A 20,235-nucleotide genomic window follows, 5' to 3' on the forward strand; every position below is an offset into this window, starting at 1 on the left:
AGAGGTATAGCTCTAATCATAAAAACTTCCACAGCAGACGGAAAGGCAATTTCTCAAAGAGGACATCTATTATTAAAATTTGTAAGTTGTTGCCATGACACAGTTAGGAAGAGGCTCAAATGTGAAGTCACTTCCAGGAGGTCTAAAGTGTTACTAATTTCTGGTATAGCACTGGCTAATTGGAGTTTAGGATTTTGCTCTGTTTCGTTAGCAAATTGTCCTTGTTAAGGCAAAACTGGACGGTTGCGGGGGATCTTTCAGAACAAGAGCGTACATGCAGCACAGATTATTCCTTTAACAACTGAACCCCATGGTCACAAATGAATTTCACGTGTGATTTAGCAGGGTCGTGTTTTTTGCTTGTTACTACTAGGGCTACTATTACTGCTAATTGATTTTTGTCAGTTACGTTAGTGATTATGGGATTTGAGAGGCAATGTTAGGTTACACTGGCTTCCACAGCTAGCATGGCAAACAGAAGTCATCAGAAATCTCATGAAACTCTGCTACCTTCAAGGGAACTTTGGGCGAGCTCCTTCCACCCACCAACTTGATCACCTCCCCAAACGTGTGTCAACACCCATGCCCTTTCCATGAGAGCCTGCCTAAGCTAATCCACATCAGTACAGCACTGCTTCCCACTCTCTGCTCTTGGGCACCATTCTGACACCTTGTGTCCAAATTCTGTTCCACATCCCTACGTTCCTATTTCGGTCAATAGCACCACTGGTCTCTGAAAAATCTAGGCTGGATTTGTTGAGTTATCATTGAATCTACCTTATCTCATCCTCCTCATTAATCTGTTACCACCTTACTATGCACATAATCATCTCAAATCACATAATTTTTTCCAGGGCCTTTCTGGACTCCTACCAATTCCACCCTGTACACCGACATCAGATCATTCTCCCTAAAACACTACGTTCATCACATGAGACCACTCTGCGCACACTCATAATCTCCAATGCCTCGCCTCGGTAGCTGCAGGATAATTTCTAAACACATTAACTTGACATGTAAGGCCCTTGATGATCTGACCTAGCCTGCCTCTAGGGACCAGGCTACCATCACTGTGCTAACTAGCACTGTTCCCTCCAGCTAGCATGGTCTCTGAAATACAAACACAGAGTAGTTAAGCTTTCTTGCCTCTGGATTTTTGCTCAGGCAAATTCCCTGTGAACTCACATCCTTTCAAATTTTGGATCAAATTCCAGGGTCTCTACAAAACTATTTCAGCCCATAATGACTATCTCCTTCTTCCTACTGCACTCATACTGGTGGGTGGGGGAGCAGGTTCTGATTCCAGCAGGTCACAAGCCCAGTGAGGGCATGGACTATGTAAAATACTTCTAAAATCCCATAACTTACCAAAACTAACACTGGAAAAGATTAAAAGATATAAATATCTCTACACTTATTAAAGAATTGAATCTGAAATTTAAAACTTCACAAAACATAAAGCTCCAGGTCTAAGTAATTACAGCACTGAGATATCAAAAGGATAAAACATCACAGACAATTTGGATTTATTCCAAAAATGCAGTTAGTTTGAAATCCAAAAATCAATGTAATTCACCACGTTAAAACAATAAAGGGGAAAATTATAAAAGTCACTTCAACAGGTATGGAAATCCAGCCTTTGATGGATTCAAAACTCATTCCACTTTAAAACAACAACAACAAAAACCCTTGAGAAGCAAAAACAAAGGAAACTTCCCTAATAAACAGAATCTCCTGAATCTGATAAAATGTACAAAAACTTGGAATAAACATCATTCTTAGTGGTGAAATACTGAGGATTTTCTCCTTGAGATTAAGAATGAAATGAAGATGTCAGCTATCACTAATTCTATTCAATTTGTACCATAAGTATAAAAACATAAGAGGGAAAAGAAAGAAGTAAAACTATCATTATTTGCAAGTGAAAGTATACTGAATTTAGAAAATCCAAAATAAACTACAGAAATCACTACAAGTAATTAAATTTAGTACTGGTACTGGAAACAATGTCAAATATATAAAAATCAGTTGTATTTCTAATAAATCAGTGACAAATAATTATAAAATTTAAATTTAATACAACAGCATTTTAAAAAGCATAAGATACCTATGAATAAATCTAATAAGAAATAATACAGAATATATATAAAACATAACTGAGAAAATTTAAGATAGACAAATAAATGGAGAGACATACTATGTTATGTACTACTTGACTCAATATTTTAAAGATTGGTCTGTAGATTCAATTCAATCCCAATCAAAAATCCCAGCAGGCGAGTTGTGGAAACAGAGAAGTTGATTCTAAAGTGTAAAGGAATTTTAAAGTACCTGGAATAGAGAAGGCAGTCTTAAAGAAGAACAAAATAAGCTGAAAGATTTATACTAACTGGTATCAAGATTTATGATAAAGCTAAAATAATTAAGACAGTGTATCACAAAGATAAAATAATAGACCAATGGAACAGAATAGAGACGACAAACAGATTCACCCATAGATAAACATCTAATTTAAGACAAAGGGCGGTGATATGGAATTTTCAAGAAATGGTACAGCATCAACTAGATATCCACATGAAGGAAAAGTAATCTTGACCCCCTAACTCATACTATATACAAAAATCAGTTCTAGACAGACTATAGCTTTCACAGTAGACAATAAAACAACCAAGCTTCTAAATAAATAAATGTCCTGGGGATAGACAAAGAAAACATTAATGCTAAAGAAAAAAATTAATAAAGTGGACTTGGAGATTACAGGCTTCTGTCCTACAAAAGAAGTCTTTGGGAGAGTGACAAAACAAACCACAGAATGGGAGAGAATATTTTCATATTGAATAAGTGAGTCGTTTATAAAGAAGTCCTATAAATCAATATGAAAAGGGCACACAATCCAACAGAAAAATGGACACAGACTTGAAAAGAAACATTACTAAAAAACATATCAAAATAGCTAAAAGATACACAAAAAGGCATTCAACTTCACTAATCATCAGGAAAATGCAAATTAAAATTGCAATGAAATACCACTCTTCACCCACTAGAATGGCTAAGATTCTTTAAACTGACAATAATACATGCTGGGGAAGCTGTGTTGAAACTGGAATTTTCACACATTGGTGAGAGTGTGAGCTGGTACAACCACTTGGGAGCATTATTTGGCAATATCTATTAAGGAGGAAATATGTATCTCATATGACCAAGGAATTCAACTGAAGTACTTGCACATGTTCACCAACAGATAAAGAGCAAAATATTTACAGTAGCACCACTCACTAAAGCCCCAAACTGGGAACAACACAGAAGCCCATCAACCGTGGAATGCATCAACAATGCTTAATAAATAATAAGCAATGGAATGCTATACTGCAATGAGCATAACAAACTATTGTTATATGCAACAAAATGAATAAATCTCACGAACATAATTTTGAATGAAAGCCAAACATAATAGGTTGCAATATAGTGTATAATTCTATTTTTTAAAGTTCAAAACCAGGAAAAACTAGTCTATGATGATAGAAGTCAGGATAATGGTTTTCTTCAGCGGGGGAATGTCTAGAAAGGTGGGGGGGGGGGCTTCTGAGTTGCTGGTTGTGGTATGATCTGAATTAGGTGTTTGTCCCCAGTTCCTGGGTTCCTGACACAGAATTCCTAAAAACCTTGGAATTTCCTGAGTGATGAGGGTGACAGGAACGTCTTTTGTTCTAATGAGGTGAATCTTGGCAGGAGTCTAGATTGCTATAGGAGGGGAGCTGGTTGATGAAGAAAGCAAGCCTTGATTAAAAGTCTGGTACTTTCAGCAACCCCCTCAACCTCCAGGGAGGGGTGAGGGCCTGGAGGTTGAGTTAATCATCAGTGGCCAGTGATTTCATCAATCACGTTTACATGATAAAACCCTACAGGGCTGGATTGGGAGAGCCTCTGGGATGGGAAACACATCAAGATGCTGGGAGGGTGGCACACTGGGAGAAGGCATGGAAGCTCCATGCTCCTCCCCTCACACCTCGCCCTAGGTGTCTCCTCCATCTGGCTGTTCCTGAGTTGTATCCTTCACAATAAACCAGTAATCGTAAGTAAAGTACTTTCCTGAGTTTTGGATGGGGGATGTGGGAGTGTGGTATAGAAAACCCCCACTCTGTAGCCAAATCAGACAGAAGTGAGGGTAACCTGGGGACCCGATACTTGTTATTGGCACCCGAAGTGCGGGCAGCCTTGCAGGACTGATCCCTTAAACCTACAGAGTCTGGTGCTAATTCCGGGCAGGCAGAGTCAGAACTGAACTGAATTGTGGGACACCTCGTCGGTGTTGGTGAGTTGGAGAAACCCTGTGGAAAAGACACCACACATTTGGTGTCGGGGTGAAAAACATCTCGCGCTGGTAAAGTTCTGTTCCTTGATCTGGCTGCTGGTTATGTAGGTCTACCCAATTTAGAAGATCCCACAAGATGTCTACTTACGACTTGAGCACTCTTCTATATACAAGTTATGTGTCAGCAAAAAGTTTATACTCAAAACCATGCCCAGCATCATATGTCTGTGTAGCCACTCACTCTTCTGGCGGATAGCAGGATGCTCAAGTGAAGAAAAGGAGGTCCAAAAATTCAGATATTTCTGCTGCGTGGAGCTTAAGAGAACAGAGCTCAAGAAAAAGTAAACAGAGGAGAGTAAGCAGCCTGAGTGTGTGAACAGGAGAGGGATTCGTCAGGAAGCTGAAGACTGAGCCTTCGTAAAATTTTGTTGAGGGGAGGGGAGCGGATTTAAAGTTAAAGCCCTGCCATTTAACGTGGGAAATCAGAAATGTAAATAATCTCTAATCCAAAGTGGCTTTTAAATCCTCTATTAATGGAAAATCCGATATCGTGTCGACAGCACTACACAAAGAATGATTTCACATTATAAACTGAGGAAAATTCATCAACTCAGTTTGGTTTTAATAGCCTCCGTTTTTTAGTGCTATCTTCTTAAAGCTGTTATCTCGGCAGCACACTGCACCAATTCAGGGGCCATCTGACCACGATGATTTTTTTTTTTATTAAATTATAACGAGATTAATTTTTCAGTTTTCCCCACATAAAGCCATATATTGCACCTCAGCTTTAATACTGATTTCTTAAGTCAAGTAAGCAAGTCTTTTCCCTAATCTATCACCTTTCCCTAAATTTAAATAAAATGCCTCCACTTACAAGGATGTGTATCTATTTTGCCTGAACTCTGTGGCAGGCAGAGATTTGCTGAATCTCTGTGCCCCTGGGAGATGTTTGATTAGCAAATCTGATCTACTCAAGCTAATTCCAATTTTTAAATATCACCATAAAAAATTGCAGTGCCTAAATTCAAATAAAAGCACAGCAAAAAAAAAAAAAAAAAGTACAATGTTTGGAAAAATGCAGTCATTCTCTCATTACATTTTACAGAGAGCTACCCAGATGGTGGGCCCACAAAGATGGACAAGCCAATGATAAGAAGTCCTGGCTCACAAATTGTCCATGGGCCAGTGGAGAAGGGCATGAGAAGAAATGGTTCTACTGTGATGTAACACGCACTATGGTAAAGTCGTGTCCTGCTGTCAGAGGTAGAGTGAGCAAAGGCTCAAGGCTGAGGATGTTGGGACCAATTTTATAGAAGGGATGATGCCACAGTGAGTCTTACAGAGAAGTTGACGGGAATTGGGAGGGTATTCTAGGCACATGCAAAGGACATGGTAATGGCTCATGGAATTAAGAAAACTCTGGGAAGTTCTGTATGCCCAATATGCATGCAAGAAGCTGGTGGTGGAAGATGAGGTTGGTTGGTAAGAAAGGCCATGAAAGTGAGAAGCTCCTGAAGGGATTTCACTAGAGCAGTTTTGCAGATTTAGGACACTGCCAGTAGAGCTATGAAGGGTAGCCTGGGAGGGAGCTCAGGAGACCTAGAAGCCTGGAGTCTGAATGAAAAATACGGAGTTTAAATCCAGATGGACCAGGCAAGGAGGACCAGATCCAAGAGACTCTCGGAAGGTGAAATCAGTGCAAATTAGCCCTGAGTGTGGAGGATGAGGGACATGCACAAGTCTAGGCTGACTCTAAAGTTAACAAGATTAAAATGATGGAATGGGGTGATGTAGAGGGGGTCAGAAGGAAGGGGGAAGGACTAGGGGTGTCCTGAATACCACCTCAAGCCGGCAGAAACTGTAAACTCCTCCTCTGATCCCTGCCCACCAACACACATCGCTCCCGAGTTTCCGCCTCTGTGGTCCTCTGAGACAGGGACTATGTGAAGGAAACTAAGGATACAGAGACAATTCAGGGCTTGGAGAATGATTTTTTTAATGTGTGTGTGTGTAGGAAGCCTGTGAGAAATCAAGGTAGAAATTTTAAGTCAAAAATAGAACCCTTCATCTAAGAAAAGTGGTTGAGTCTGGGAACAAATTCCAATGTCACATCCATAAGGAGACTGATGAGAATATGTTAAGGGCCTTTCTTAGTTAGGGACACAGAATAATGAAAAATGAAAGTCTGTTGGTCACTTTAAGGAAAAGTCACAATTTTTGTTGCTCTTATGGGCAAATGTCCTTTAGCAGAAACAGTGATGTTCAGTCACCATAATGATTTTTGAGAAGAGTACACAGGAACTTCTGAGTTAATCTGAGTAAGGATATAAAAATAACATTATAAGATTAAACCATCAAGGAAAAGCCCCCACCACCAAACAAACAAACAAAAAATTACAGCAGTTCTCCAATTGTCCAATGAACAAATTCGTGGAATTGCTCCCCTCTTGCTTATGTTAAATTAAATCACCATCCCAATTTGGAGGATTGCTTAACATTTGACTACTCTGGGTTTAAAATGCATTAGAGATTTAAATGCTGAATTCAGTCCTGGTTTTCCTCCCCCTGCCCCCAACTTATCTGGCCAGAACTTCCTCTCTCAAATATCAATTCCCAAAGTCAGATTTATCCTCTCTCCCCTGCCCTCAGAGTCTTTTACGGGGACCCCATTCTGCCACCTGACATATCCTACCTTGACCTAAAGGCGCTTTTGAGTCCCCAACTCAATTTTAATCTTCATGAGAAGAAAACCACATTTTTTCCTCATTTTTATGCCTCTCCTCCAAGGAAAGGACTCATCATGCTGACGATAAAATGCAATGGAGCAAGGTAGAGCCAGGAGGTTAACCTAGAAACTAGCTGGAGTGAAAGAGAATGGATGCTCAAGGTTATTCTTAGTTTTTTTAATGTTTTTAGAAGAAATGATTTTGTCTGCTCAGCTGACCCTTTTCTTCGTCTCTCTCCTTCTAGTTCTTTCTAAGCCTACTAACTTTCTTTAGCTTCTTTGTCTTTCTGCAGACTTCTTCAGCTTTGAGCCTGAGACTAGGATGGCGACTGAGACTTGGAAGGAAGAGGGAAGGGAGCCATAAGAAGGCAGCTGCTTGGGGCAGTATGAATGAATAATGGGGTCCCCCACCTCCCCATCTCCAGGCTCCCTCATTCCAGGCACTAAGGTTCCTCATTTCAGACTTGGAGATCATTCCAAACTAATTCATATCTCCTTACAGAGATATTGCTATAAACCACTAGCCTCTTCAGGCACTTTCTACTTCATAAAAGTGTTTTCTCATTCACTTTCATTAATGTTCCATTATGATAAAAAAGCTAAATAACCATCATCGTGCTTCTAAATTATAACCCCAGGGTCAACCTGGGAATAAAGTCTAAAGAGAATTTGATGATTCGCCCAACTAATTTCTGAAAAGGAGACAGGAAGCCTGCCTCACAAATGAAAAACTGCCTTATAGCCGTCTGCCTGCTACAGAAACTTTTTATTTCTTTGTCCCTTCTGTCTCAGGCTTGCTCAGAAAATAAAAACTTCCTAAGGGGTGAATTCATCCATCTAAATGCTATCAAGTTCTGTAGCAATTAGATCTGGAACTCTTGCTTTAGTTGGCAAACCTCCCCAAATTGAAAATGTAATGAATCTCAAACATGCTAGGATGGAAATGCTGGAGAAAATCTGGGGACCATGTGTCAGTCATGGTGCTTACCGATTCCTTTTTTTTTTTTAATTTATTTTTAGTGGGGGTACTGGGGCTTGAACCCAGGACCTCGTGTATGCTAAGCAGGTGCTCTACGCCTGAGCTACACCCTCCCACTACCAGTCCCTTTTAAGATTTGTCCTGAGTGGTTACTCTTCTTGTCTCCCAGGACAATGACAGCCCACACTGCTCATTCCAAAACTAGATGGAATCATTAAGAACTTTGATGCCAGTGAGGGCTGGATGATGGTATTCTTCTATTTAATTAAGAAAAACAGTCATTGTTCCCTTTTGCTCCTATTACATGCTTGGCCTAGTCTGACATGGGAACTGTCTATTTGTTCAGTTGGATCTTTTTGGTAGTTTTACAGTTGTAGAGGACTAGTCATTCATTTCCCAACCACAAAATTTTCACCTCACACAAAAAAGCAATTTTAGAATTCTGAACCATCATTTTCTTCAAATCCCTCATTATGTACAGCTTAAATCCATTTTCTTGCTATTATTTTTTTGCCATTCAATTACTCTACAGAATGACTCTGCCTCTGTTTTTGATCTGAGACGTTAATGCATTTTTACTTTTCCAGGTGCTGTGCACACAAAGTTTATAACACTGCCCTAGGGACGAGGTATGGAAGATCACCACACCGATACGATGCAGAGTTCTGTGCCTTGCGTTTGGTCTTAGCTTTATATAAAATATATACAGCATTGCTCTAACACACTTAGGCTGGAGGCAACTATAAAGTCTGATTAAGTCTGTAATCATGGGGAAAACTCTGAACTTAGGGACAAAGGACCTCAGTTCACATGCTGTGATACCCTGGAAAGAAACAGCTGCCATTTATTAAAAGCCTTCCAGCTCGCTGAAGACTGCAAGATACTAAACCTTCCTGCACCTTAGTCTTCGGATCTGTAAAATGGACATGATGATTTCCACTTATGAATATGATTTCCACTTACCCTTCTGTGTTTGTCCCATAAAACAAGCGAGGTAAATAGAGGTGTAAGTGCTAACCAAAGGTTTTTCATTTCTACTTCTTCACGTCCTCCTCCTGTACTTGCTCCTTAAGAGTTAAGGTTGGCCCTTTTCTTCTAAATCTATGAGTCCTCCCTGGGCATCTCTCCTTCACCTTGGCCTCAGCTCTCACCTGTATGACCCCCAGATCTCCGCCTGCAAGAGGAAGTCTTTCCCTTTCTAGTTGATCCATGTCTACCTCCGTTAGATGCCGTTTAAGTCCCTTAAGTCAACATGTACAGCCTTTCCCTCCTGTTGTGCACATTTCCTGGAAGTTAATGACACCAACCATCTCCCTTGGTACCCAGGCCAAATACTCAATGTCCCCTTGGATCCTGCTTACTGTCTCCCACCTTCCCTTGTGATCTCAGGTCATACTTAATCTGTCTCCTGCATATTTCTCAAAGCTGTCCTCTCCTCTCTATCCCACTGTCAAAGACTGTCAGGTCCACCACTGTTTCCCTCCTTGTCTACAGGAGGCCTTCTCCATTACCCTACCTCTGGGAAATCCTCCTCTGATTCCCTGCCCTTAACCTTGTCGACCAACCCAAAGGTCTAGGGAAGCTTTGGTGGACAGTTCCCATACACTCCCAGGCCTTCCTACCTCAAGGTCCAGAGTCTCTGCCCTAGAACTTTCTCTGGCCAAAGAAGCTTGTTCTGCCTGAGTGTGAGACAGGCCAGAGTACCAGGGAGTTAATGTTCCAAGAACAACCCTCAACTAATGAAGAACAGGAAATGGCAGGCAGATGTCCCAGCTTCCTCATCCCTGCATGGGGCAATGCTGAGATGTGTTTCATACACTCTCTCAGAAGGTTCCAGCAAGACAGAGCCTCAGTTGCTCCCAGGGGACTTGATTCAATACCCCTTTTATTAGCTTCCATGACTTACCTGCCCAGGCTTTCTGGGACCACCTCCCAAATGAACTACTTGCACCCAACTCCTTCTCTCAGATCCTCACCTATTAAGCAAAGTTTTGGGGAAACTGAAATTAAGAGGAAGGAGGATGGCATCAGACTGCTTAATGGTAACAATGAAAGTAAAAAGGTAGTGAAGTAATATTGAAATTCTCAGTGAAAAGTATTTCCAACCAGGAATTCTATGTCTACCCAAACTAAAAATTAAATAAGAGCGTATGCTGAAGATATCTTCAGACACTTCAGGAAATGACAGTAGGTTCGCTGGGTATGAGCCTCCACCTTACAATCATCCCGAAGCTTCGTGTGACCCCAAGGGGCCAGGAAGCCGTGCAGGGTGCCGGGCTGCCCAGCCAGGGCCGTGGGAGTTGTCCTCGGCCATCTGGGAGGAGGCTTCTTGTTTCTCCCTATGGCGCAAGCACCCTCCGTAAAGCGACTCCCCCTCTGTGCTGGCACCCTGACCATGAAGCACAACACAGCCCGGGAGAAAGCCAGCTACCATCAGTCCAAAGGTGACAGACGTGTGCAGGGGTAGAAGATGCCTTGTCAGCTCTGCTGACTGACCTCCCGGGGAAAAGTGGCTTTTATAAAGGCCTTTTAAAGGAATGAAACCTTGCCCAATTTCACAGAAACAATGTGGTATTCTCACCTACTTGCACAAAATAAGAATAAATGGAGAGCTTTAAACCTACAAAGCTCAGAAGTACTCTCTACGTAGTTTCCCTTTATCTTTATCCCGACTGGGCGAGCACACTGCATAGTGATTTGCAGTAAAGCGTGTATCTCCTCTCCAGAACAATTAAGATAACTGGGAAGAATGAAAATAGAGTTCATATAAAAACTAGCCACAGTCTACAAAGGAGCTGCAGCGTTTATACGAGGGAGAGAAACATCCCTCCCCCGTTGCATCGTACCAAGTGGTACTAGAAATCGTTCCAGACGTCATACTAAATGCATTTAAGCAGCAATGGCCTTGTTCTCAGCTACTGCGTGGCTACTTTCTACGTTGGCAAAACTGACTCAGAGCCCTAGGAGATGACATAATACCAAGCAGGAAGAAACTGTCGATGCTTAAAACATAAGCACATTTTGGCATTTATGGGTGCTGAATGGAGTCTGGTCATTGAAATGGAGAAGGAAATTGCTTCTACAAAAACTTCTCCAGGTGAATTTCTTGATAAAGATATAATTATGACTCCTGGAGGAAAATGTGGACGTGCTGAGCAATTAGTACACAGGAGAGAAAATGGAGTTGCCCTGGCGATTAGCAAAGTGCGGTACAGAGTAAGCGTGCAGTAAACGTTTATCGAGGAAATGGAAGTGGTGTTCTCAGAAAGGGGGTGGGTTCCTAAGTCCCAGGATTCATGAAACTTGGGGAAGGAAATTCAGGTTCACTGACGAACTTGGGATACAAGAGCTTAAGTCCTTGGATATTGAAGTAACTACTAAAAAAAATAGGATGTGGCCATTTGATGAATAAACTAAAGGTCAACCTCAAAAATATCCACCTTCTTTAAGGTTTCCAAATACTGAAAAAAAGTGGGTCTGAATGCTGAAGACTTGGACTCAGCCCAGTCTGGTGTACACAAGAGGAAAGATGCATTATTATACCACACTGCAGAAGAGGAAAATCACTTGGTTAGTAATAACTAACTCCTACCATGTACAAAAAAGCAAAGGCTCAAATCAATCATCCCCATCTACGAAGGGAACACGGAAAATGGAAGAATGGAAGAGGAGAAAACGGAACTCCTCAAAATCTCTCAGATAAGCTACTGGGTCGACTGTGACACATCAGCACACATCACTAAAGAAGACACGTCGAAGACCAGACGCATGAAAGCCGCCCTCACTCCTCCCACTGCACTCCCAGCATCCGTGCCCTCCGAACAGTCCCACGGGGGTGTCCACCTCTTAGCCAGCTACATGTCAGCATGGCATTTTCCAGAAATCACTAGCCATCGGTAAACACTTTGACTCTGGAAAGAATGGTTTCTCCTCTTTTTCCCCCATTTGTAAAACTGGAAAAATGCTGTTTATCTAATTCTGAGGATTTGTAGATGATGAAGCTTATGAAATGTCAGGTTAAAATTCACAATCGAGATGCTCTAAAGCATGGGTATCAGAATTGTACCGTTACTCAGTGTTTGGAATTTGTCACCCTTAATTTTAATTGTCACCACAAATGTAGGCATAATGACTATATATAAAAATAGATTTTTTTAAGAAGTTTCTTCTGTATAGCACAGGAACTATATTCAATACCTTGTAATAACCTTTAATGAAAAAGAATATGACAATGAGTATATGTACGTATATGCACGACTGGGACATTGTGCTGTACACCAGAAATTGACACATTGTAACTGACTGTACTTCAATTAAAAAAAACAAATGTAGGCATAATGGATGGGGACACACACACACACACACACACACACACTCACTCTCAGCATCGAGTGCTTCTCCATCCAGTGCACAAAGTAAGAAGGCAGGATTCGAAAAGAATCTTTTCTAAAAAGGGCTAGGATCTCACTCCTCTCAAACTGAGATAAACATCTCACTGGTATTCAGCCAGCCTCTAATTTTTCAGTCTCTCAGCTGAAAGTGAAAAGCCAAGTCTACACAGGCCGACCTCGTTTTACTGCACCTCACAGACACTGCGACTTTTACAAATTGAAGGTTAGTAGCAACCCTGTATTGTCAGATGATAGTTAGCTTTTTTTTTTTACCAACAACATATTTTTTAATTAAGGTATATACATTTTTAGACATAATGCTATTGCACCCTTAAAAGGGTATGTATGTCGTAGTGTAGAGTATAAACGTAACTTTTATCTACACTGAGAAGCTAAAATATTCGTGTTTGCTTTATTGAGACATCTGTTTCATTGTGGTAGTCTGGAGCCCAACCTGCAAGCGCTCCAAAGTATGCCTGGATCCTAAACAAATATTTATTAATAGAATTCAAATTGCTATAAAACTTCAAGAAATTACTAAAATCCCTGGCTGTACTAGATTTTTGTTATACAATATGTCATTCCAACAAGGGTCACTGAGGCACAGAAAAATGCTTATTTTACAAATTTTTATCACACTAGTACTCATCACAGCAAAACTTGACCCATACCCCACAGTACTACTGCCACTGACATGGTAAGTTCCGATCCACAAAGGAATAGAGACCTGTATTTTCCCTGTCACAGAGTCAGTACAGCGGCAGCAGACACCAAGGAATCATACATCTTCCTCAGCTTCTTAAACACAACCAGTGCCCTGCTTTGTGAAATCATCTTGGCCCCTTCTTACTTCCGTCCAATACATGACACCCCTTAGCAGGTGAGACTTGGGAGAGCACACTTGGAAACTATGTTTCCTCTTTTATCTTGACTCTCCTGTGACTGGGAACCTGGCAAGTGCCCAAGCAGATCCATCAGCTGAAGCAAAGAAGCTCAAGTCTCAGTGCCCCGGGATCTGACTCTGAGGATGGACTGCAGGAGTGCCTCAAGCTCAGGGCGACACAGCAGACCGCGTGCAGGCAGTAGCTATTACAGAATCCAAGAGCACGCCTGCCCAAGGGCAGTCACTCAGCAAGGTCTCAGTATTCAGACATCCTTTCCTGGCACTGCACCTGCTCCCTCCCTATCATTCACTGGGAGTCTAAACATCACAGGTTCCTGGGGAACAGTCACCGAACGATGCTGGGAACAAGCCAGGAACTGCGTTCAGGGCACTGGTCCACGTACGTGTGCACGCACACGCCCACCTACCCATGCAAATAGGAGGAGAGTCACATCCTTCAGAAGAAAACAAGTCTTGATTTTGCTTATATTTTAACACTTTTAAAAAGTATTTTTAATTATCAATACCATGTAAACCATAGCAATATAGGCCAGGCTATTATCTCTACGGCTTTTCCAAAATTTCTAAGAAGCCCTAAACTCACATACTTCCTGTGTTCCAAGGGTTCTAAAAACACTAAGTTTTTCACATAGAAAATATTTAAAATATCAGTGAATAAAACCAATCCCCAAAACACTACTTGGAAGTGATCATCATTACAATTTTGCTCAGAGAAGAGAGTGTAGCTAGTTAACAGCCTCTGAAACCTATGTCAAGGCACCGCTCAAGTGGAAAGTGTAAGGAAAACATAATGCTGGTCAGTTAAGCTGATATTTAAATGCAGCATTAAACATGCATTTCATACCCAACTTCATCAATCACCAACCCATCTCATTTTGCATTTTGGCTACCGAAAGAAAATGGGATTTGTTTCCCTGAAGAAATATGTCACTGCTCTGCTTGAATTATTAAGCTTTACTATTACAGAGAGAAACCTAGTCAGGAAAACAGGAAAAAAGAAAAAGAAATAAAATTAGACCCAGGTTGCCATCTACAGACTGATATCAGCACTGCTCATTCATGAAGCATTAGCCATTAGAATATCAGTAAATATGAGCAGTTAAAAACAAAGAGAAAAGGACAAAATGAATGACCACAGTTGTAATTATAACAAAAATCAAGGCAGCCTACAAAGTCCCTTTTTCCTAATAAATGTGAGAACAGTAAAGAATACCAGATCAAAGATTTGCACAATTTAACATATGTTATGAAGGCATCATAGATACACATCCTAACTCTAAAATTTAACACTCTGAAATAAAATTGAGTAGATTACCTGGTTCCAAATTTAAAATATTTTTAAGCAGAAAAAAAGACTACATTTCATCTCTAAAATCGAATTCTTGCAGTTTTTATTTGATATTTGTGCATATTGAGAAATGATCACCACAATAAGTCTAGCTTTTTTCCTTGTGATGAGAACTTTAAAGATATATTCTCTTAGCAACATTCGAATATTCAATACAGTATTAAATTCTTGCATTTTTGACTCATTATCTTGACTCACTACACACCTTCCCTTTCATTTTGCTTCAAGTCCTTATAGCTTTTCCCTTTCTGAAGAATAAGAGCTTTCTGGAGACATGAATATCCAAAATCACACACTTGGTTCTAATTACTAAAATAGATGTCATTAAAGCAAAAAGCAACTGCAGTAATAAATGAATATGGATGTTGCAGAAGTTAAAAAAAAAAGAGGAAAGAGGAGCGATAAAGAAAGATACTTTTGATTATATAACCTAGAAAATGTCTATAGCTAAAGGCATCTGGAGGGGGATCTGATAAGGAGAAATAGCTCAATTTTCAATAATTCTACCTGATAAAACTGAAAAAGGAGGGGAGGAAAAAGTATGGATTTAAGCTAATATCCTTCAACTTATCAAGTGACGATTTAATCTCATAAACTACGCAAAATCTTTTCTTCATTTTCCCTGGGAACATTGTTTTTGGAAGCCAAGATTCATTTTCCAGGTCATATGTTCTTTCTATCAAGATGAAAAGGTAAAAAATGCTTCATCTAATCTCTTATATATGCTTCTAGATCAATGGTATAAGCCTCCTACTGGGGAAAAAAAATTCCCCAAACCCTCATATGAAAGATACCAGCCGTTGTTCTATGTAACACTGAGATACAGCCGTCAAAAACCTATAATCAGCATATGATAAAACTACATTGCAAAATGTACACTCAGTTTGGGCAATTAACAGAAACAGCTGCAGGTTTCTCTAAAGACACAGCACAGCTGAGGGCTTCTGCCTGTTCTTAGCACTTTAAAAAATGGGACTCGTTTCAGTGTTCAACATGTTTTTGTTATTTTCACCTCCACGATACAACTTTTATTGAAAACTATTTGTGAATTTCTGCAAAAGCAAAAATACTGAAAATTCAACTTTTTAATAAAGGTTACTTTCCTAGGAAGGAGAGAAACACTGGTTCAGCCTCATGTGTTCCCAAGTTTCTACAAATGAGATAACCTGAAAAGATGATGGTCCCCTTTCTTCTGAGGGACAACTACTGAATCTAAAGACTTTTAAAAAATACGTTGGAAGTGGGAGTTGGGATTTTCATAAACTAGAAAGAGTCTCACAGAAAATAAGCAAGTAACATTTTATAAAAGCCTTTAATCAAAAATAATTCATGAATAGTTTGAGTCCTGTTTCTTAGTGGGTTTTAAAGTGTTACAGAGACATCCATTTTGTAATTTCCACCATTCATTCATCAGTTTTTATCAGTGTCTCACATCTGTCAGACCTGTGCTAGTTGTTGGGGTTAAAAAAACAAAACTAGTAAGACATAGTCCATAGACAATCTAGTATATACTAATTAAAATAAACCCTCTATGAATTCTAACTGAAAAAGATACATGCATCCCAATGTCATAGCAGCTCTATATACAATAGCCAAAACACAGAAACAACCTAAATGTCCATCGACAGATGACTGGATAAAGAAGTTGTGGTATATTTATACAATGGAACACTACTCAGCCATAAAAAGAAATAAAATAATGTCATTTGCAGCAACATGGATGGACATGGAGATTGTCATTCTAAGTGAAGTATGCCAGAAAGAGAAAGAAAAATACCATATGATATCACTCATATGTAGAATCTAAAAAATAAAAGACAAACGATCTTTCTTCTGACGCTTTCATCACCTGTGTAACTTCTTCTAAACCTTCCAACAAGTTCCTGCCTCTTCTCAGCTGTGAAGCCCATGTGAGCAAGAATTCTAATGTGCCTCTTCACGTGGACAGTGACGTTAGCTGGAGCTCCCAGGTGGAAGATGGAGCTCTGGCCATGAACTTGAAATCTGACCCCATTCATCCTTGTCCAGGGCCACCCAGCAAGTCCTCCTGCGGGGGTGAGTGGGTCCCAGGGGCAAGGAGAAGTAGTCACTCCGTGGGCCATGTCCCAGCCCGCCAGCCATTCCTGCCCACTGCATCACTCCACTTGTATGTGCCCGCCCCACTGAGAACACGCTCAAAATAAAACCAGAAAGAGCCTGTCTTCACAAAAAAAAACTGAGATGGAAATTCACAATTCTGATGGCACACGTCGTTAGTTTATCACATTTTTACCTGGAAATCTTGTACGAATGCAAACATTTTAAAAATTATTTTATACCACATCTCACCTGGTTATTCAAGATATAATTAATTTTGTTACATGTTTACTGGTACAGTGTGTGTGTGTGTTTAGTATTCTTTTGGATATGAGTAAAATCAGTGAAACATCTTTTTGGGAAAAGTGATCTCTGACTAAAAGTAACTTGTCATAAATGTGGACAAAGGTTGTAGACACAAATAAAAGAGACCAATGTTAATAGTGGCTGGTAAAAATGCACTTTTGGTAGGATCACAGGATGGTAAAATCTACCTTTTCTAATAAGACCACTTCAAGATATATTTTATCTCAAAACACATGTCCTCGCAGCACGATCTCTAATTACAAATAGAAATTAAGCATGAAAAACAGCAGCATCTCTCATGCACAGAAAGTCTTTGAAAGCCCTCATATATGAAATAAGGGGTATCTTCTGTGGGCCCAGGCAAGCAACTGGATCTGTTTACAAATTAAAATTGTATCACAGCCCTAAGATAATGATAATCAATAATAACAATATAATAATAATAACAACAAACTTACCAATGTTTGGAACTGTTTGTGGCGAATTCTTTAACTTTACACTTTGCTTCCCTTTCATGGGTTTTTCCGAAGTCATGTCTTCTTTTTTCCCTTTCCTCTTTGCGAGCTGAGGAGATGAGTTGTCACTGGATCCGACTGTTGACTTAGATTGGCGGTCATTTCCCTACAGGACAAAAGATGAGACCCTCACCGTTGGCTGATGAGCCCTCTGCATGATTACGATTTGATACAAGCCTTTAACTAGGGGTAAACAGAGCAGGGGTGGGAGACAGGGTTATCGCCCTGATTCTGCTACTGCATGTTATGCTGTGCACCAGGAATTGACATAACATTGTAAACTGACTATACCTCAACAAAAGAAAAAGAAAAAAAGACCACATGCCCCCCATTCCTTCTGGAAAGGTTGACCATACTTTCTGATTCCCAGGTGCCTCCCGAAATGAAGACCTTGCATCTGCACAGTGAACTTCTCAGTACGAAGATGAGGTTAAGTTCAGTGGCTCCTGTCACTGGCCCAGCACAGCTCCGGGGAGCCACTGCAGTGTGGCTGCTGTAAGTAACCAGGGAACAGCTGTGCTGATCCTTAGCCGCTGCTTGGCCTTTGCTGCAGCAAGAAATGCCCTCTTGACAAGACAGCATTGGCCTTTGGGTGTTCAGGTGCTACACTTACCTGAGTGTGTAAGGTGTGAGGCAGCAGGCGGCAGAAAGAATGCAAGTCTGAGAGACCCAAAATACCTGACTCAGAGCCACTGCCCTGCCACTAACCACCAATGGGAATTTGGGCTGACTACCGCCTACCTTCTTTGAGCCTCTTTCCTTATCAACTGAATGGGGTTAATGTGCCTGCCTTTAGGTCCATCATGAGGATGAAATGGTAACATTTATAAAGTAACTAGTACAGTGCCTGGCATGTGGTTTTTGTTCAATGACTATCAGAGTGATTCCTCCAAAAGCAGAGAGTTAATATCCGTTTCTTTAAAATCATAATCACTCCATATCAAATGCAATCTTTATGCAACATCTGTACTATGCTAATATCTGAAAATAAGTATAGTAATATTAAATAAACAACTCTGCCTAGAAACCTATTATAACTGCTCGTTTTAAACATTTATATATTCAGTCATCCAGAAGCACTTAAATAGTTTTAGCTATCATCCAATTATGAATAGAGAAATTCACAGCCTTACAAATGAAGTTATTCATGCTATTTTGTCATTGCCTACAAGAAAATTAATTATGCATCGATTTAGTAACAGTATGAAAACTTGTCCAAATCTATAACATTTTTGCATAATTTAATTTCCTATTCCAATTGCAATTTAAACATAGTTTCCATTTAATTATTGCATTAACTGCAACAAGAGTTGGTTTTTTTCCTTTCGTTTTCTTCAATGATTCTTTCTTGAAAGACCATAAAACAGCAGGAGAAACAGCTAATATGATTCTAGTGGAGATTCCAAAACCATCCTTGGAGTAGGAACCATCAACCAGGACTTCTATTTTCAAAAGAGTCTATTCATCCCAAGATTTTAAAACTTTCAAAGCCTTGAATGAGAGGAGCGACCCTTCTAACAAGCCTCCTAGAATGTTCGGAGAATGCTGTTGATCTTTCAAGGACTAAAATGAAAAAGAATGGGAAATTCTGGATTTCAGCATAAGTGTTTTTTACAGCTCTCTGGGAAAAGTCTTAGTCACTAAAGGGGCTTAACAAGGGAGACGCAGAAGCTCCACTCAAGTCCCTGAGGATTCACACAATTTTAAAAACCAACTCTCTTGTTGAATGTACAGGAAGTTCGATTCACTACACTTCTGAGAGGGACACCCAAAAGGGTGGTTTCGGAGCATCAAGAAAGACTAGTTGCTTCCAATAACTATACAAGGCATGGCTTCGGTAACTGACACTCAGGCACTCAAACATCGATTACAGACTAACCATCAGGCACCTTGTCAGTAAGAACTAAATTAAACGGAGAGAAAGGGAAGAATTGTTTTGTAATTAGTAGACTGGAAGGAATTTAAATGCTTTTCTTCTTGAAAGAGAAAACATGTTGATGTGTCTAAAAATATAAAATACATATGTAATAAATTAATACAAACATAAATTATTTAATATAAATTACATATACTCATATTTATTTACATAATCATATAAATTAGAGATAATAAATAAATTAGTAGAAAGAGAGAAGGGTAAAGGAATAGAGAGGGATCTTTCCTTTTTGAGCCTTCCACCTGTGACTTATAACTCAGGTACATGAAGAGACAGTCATTGCTATTTGTGGAACACAGGGAATGGAGGAGTTCTGCCATCTCCCACAGCTATGCTAGTTGAGAAAACAGTATTACTGAGTACCTCATGTACTAAATACCCATGAAACAAGTATTTACCAAATTTTTGATATGTATTATTATCACTATTTTATAGATAAAGGAATTAACTTTCTCAAGGTCACCCAGGTCTGATTTTTCCACTACACTGAGGCTTCCTACTCCCCAAGGCACTAGAAACAGCTGCTATATAGTGTGGTTCCTTAAAAAGCCACCTGGAAGTACCAGATTATGGCTTTATCCCAAAGTGGCAGAAATCAGGTAGCGATCTCCTTCTGAGCAGGAGACGGGACTCAGACTCAGACAGGCATCTCTCTCACTTGTGTATCTGGTGATGGCCAAACTGGACTCAGTTTCTGCAAAAGGCAAAATGGGGTTTGGGGAGCATTCAGAATTTATCTTGCT

At 40.1% G+C, this 20,235-nt stretch overlaps 1 protein-coding gene across 3 annotated transcripts in view; it reads right to left on the reverse strand.

Annotated features, from left to right (window-relative positions):
- Positions 1-20,235, reverse strand: part of DCDC2 (doublecortin domain containing 2) — a 140,658-nt gene that overhangs the window by 57,449 nt on the left and 62,974 nt on the right. For all 3 annotated transcript variants that reach the window (XM_074348160.1, XM_074348158.1, XM_074348159.1), the window contains exon 8: positions 17,500-17,662. In XM_074348160.1, coding sequence (XP_074204261.1) covers positions 17,500-17,662 — 163 coding nt within the window. The remainder of the gene's footprint in view (positions 1-17,499; positions 17,663-20,235) is intronic.

This window comes from Camelus bactrianus, chromosome 20 (genome assembly GCF_048773025.1).
Source record: "Camelus bactrianus isolate YW-2024 breed Bactrian camel chromosome 20, ASM4877302v1, whole genome shotgun sequence".
NCBI classification, from domain to species: domain Eukaryota; kingdom Metazoa; phylum Chordata; class Mammalia; order Artiodactyla; family Camelidae; genus Camelus; species Camelus bactrianus.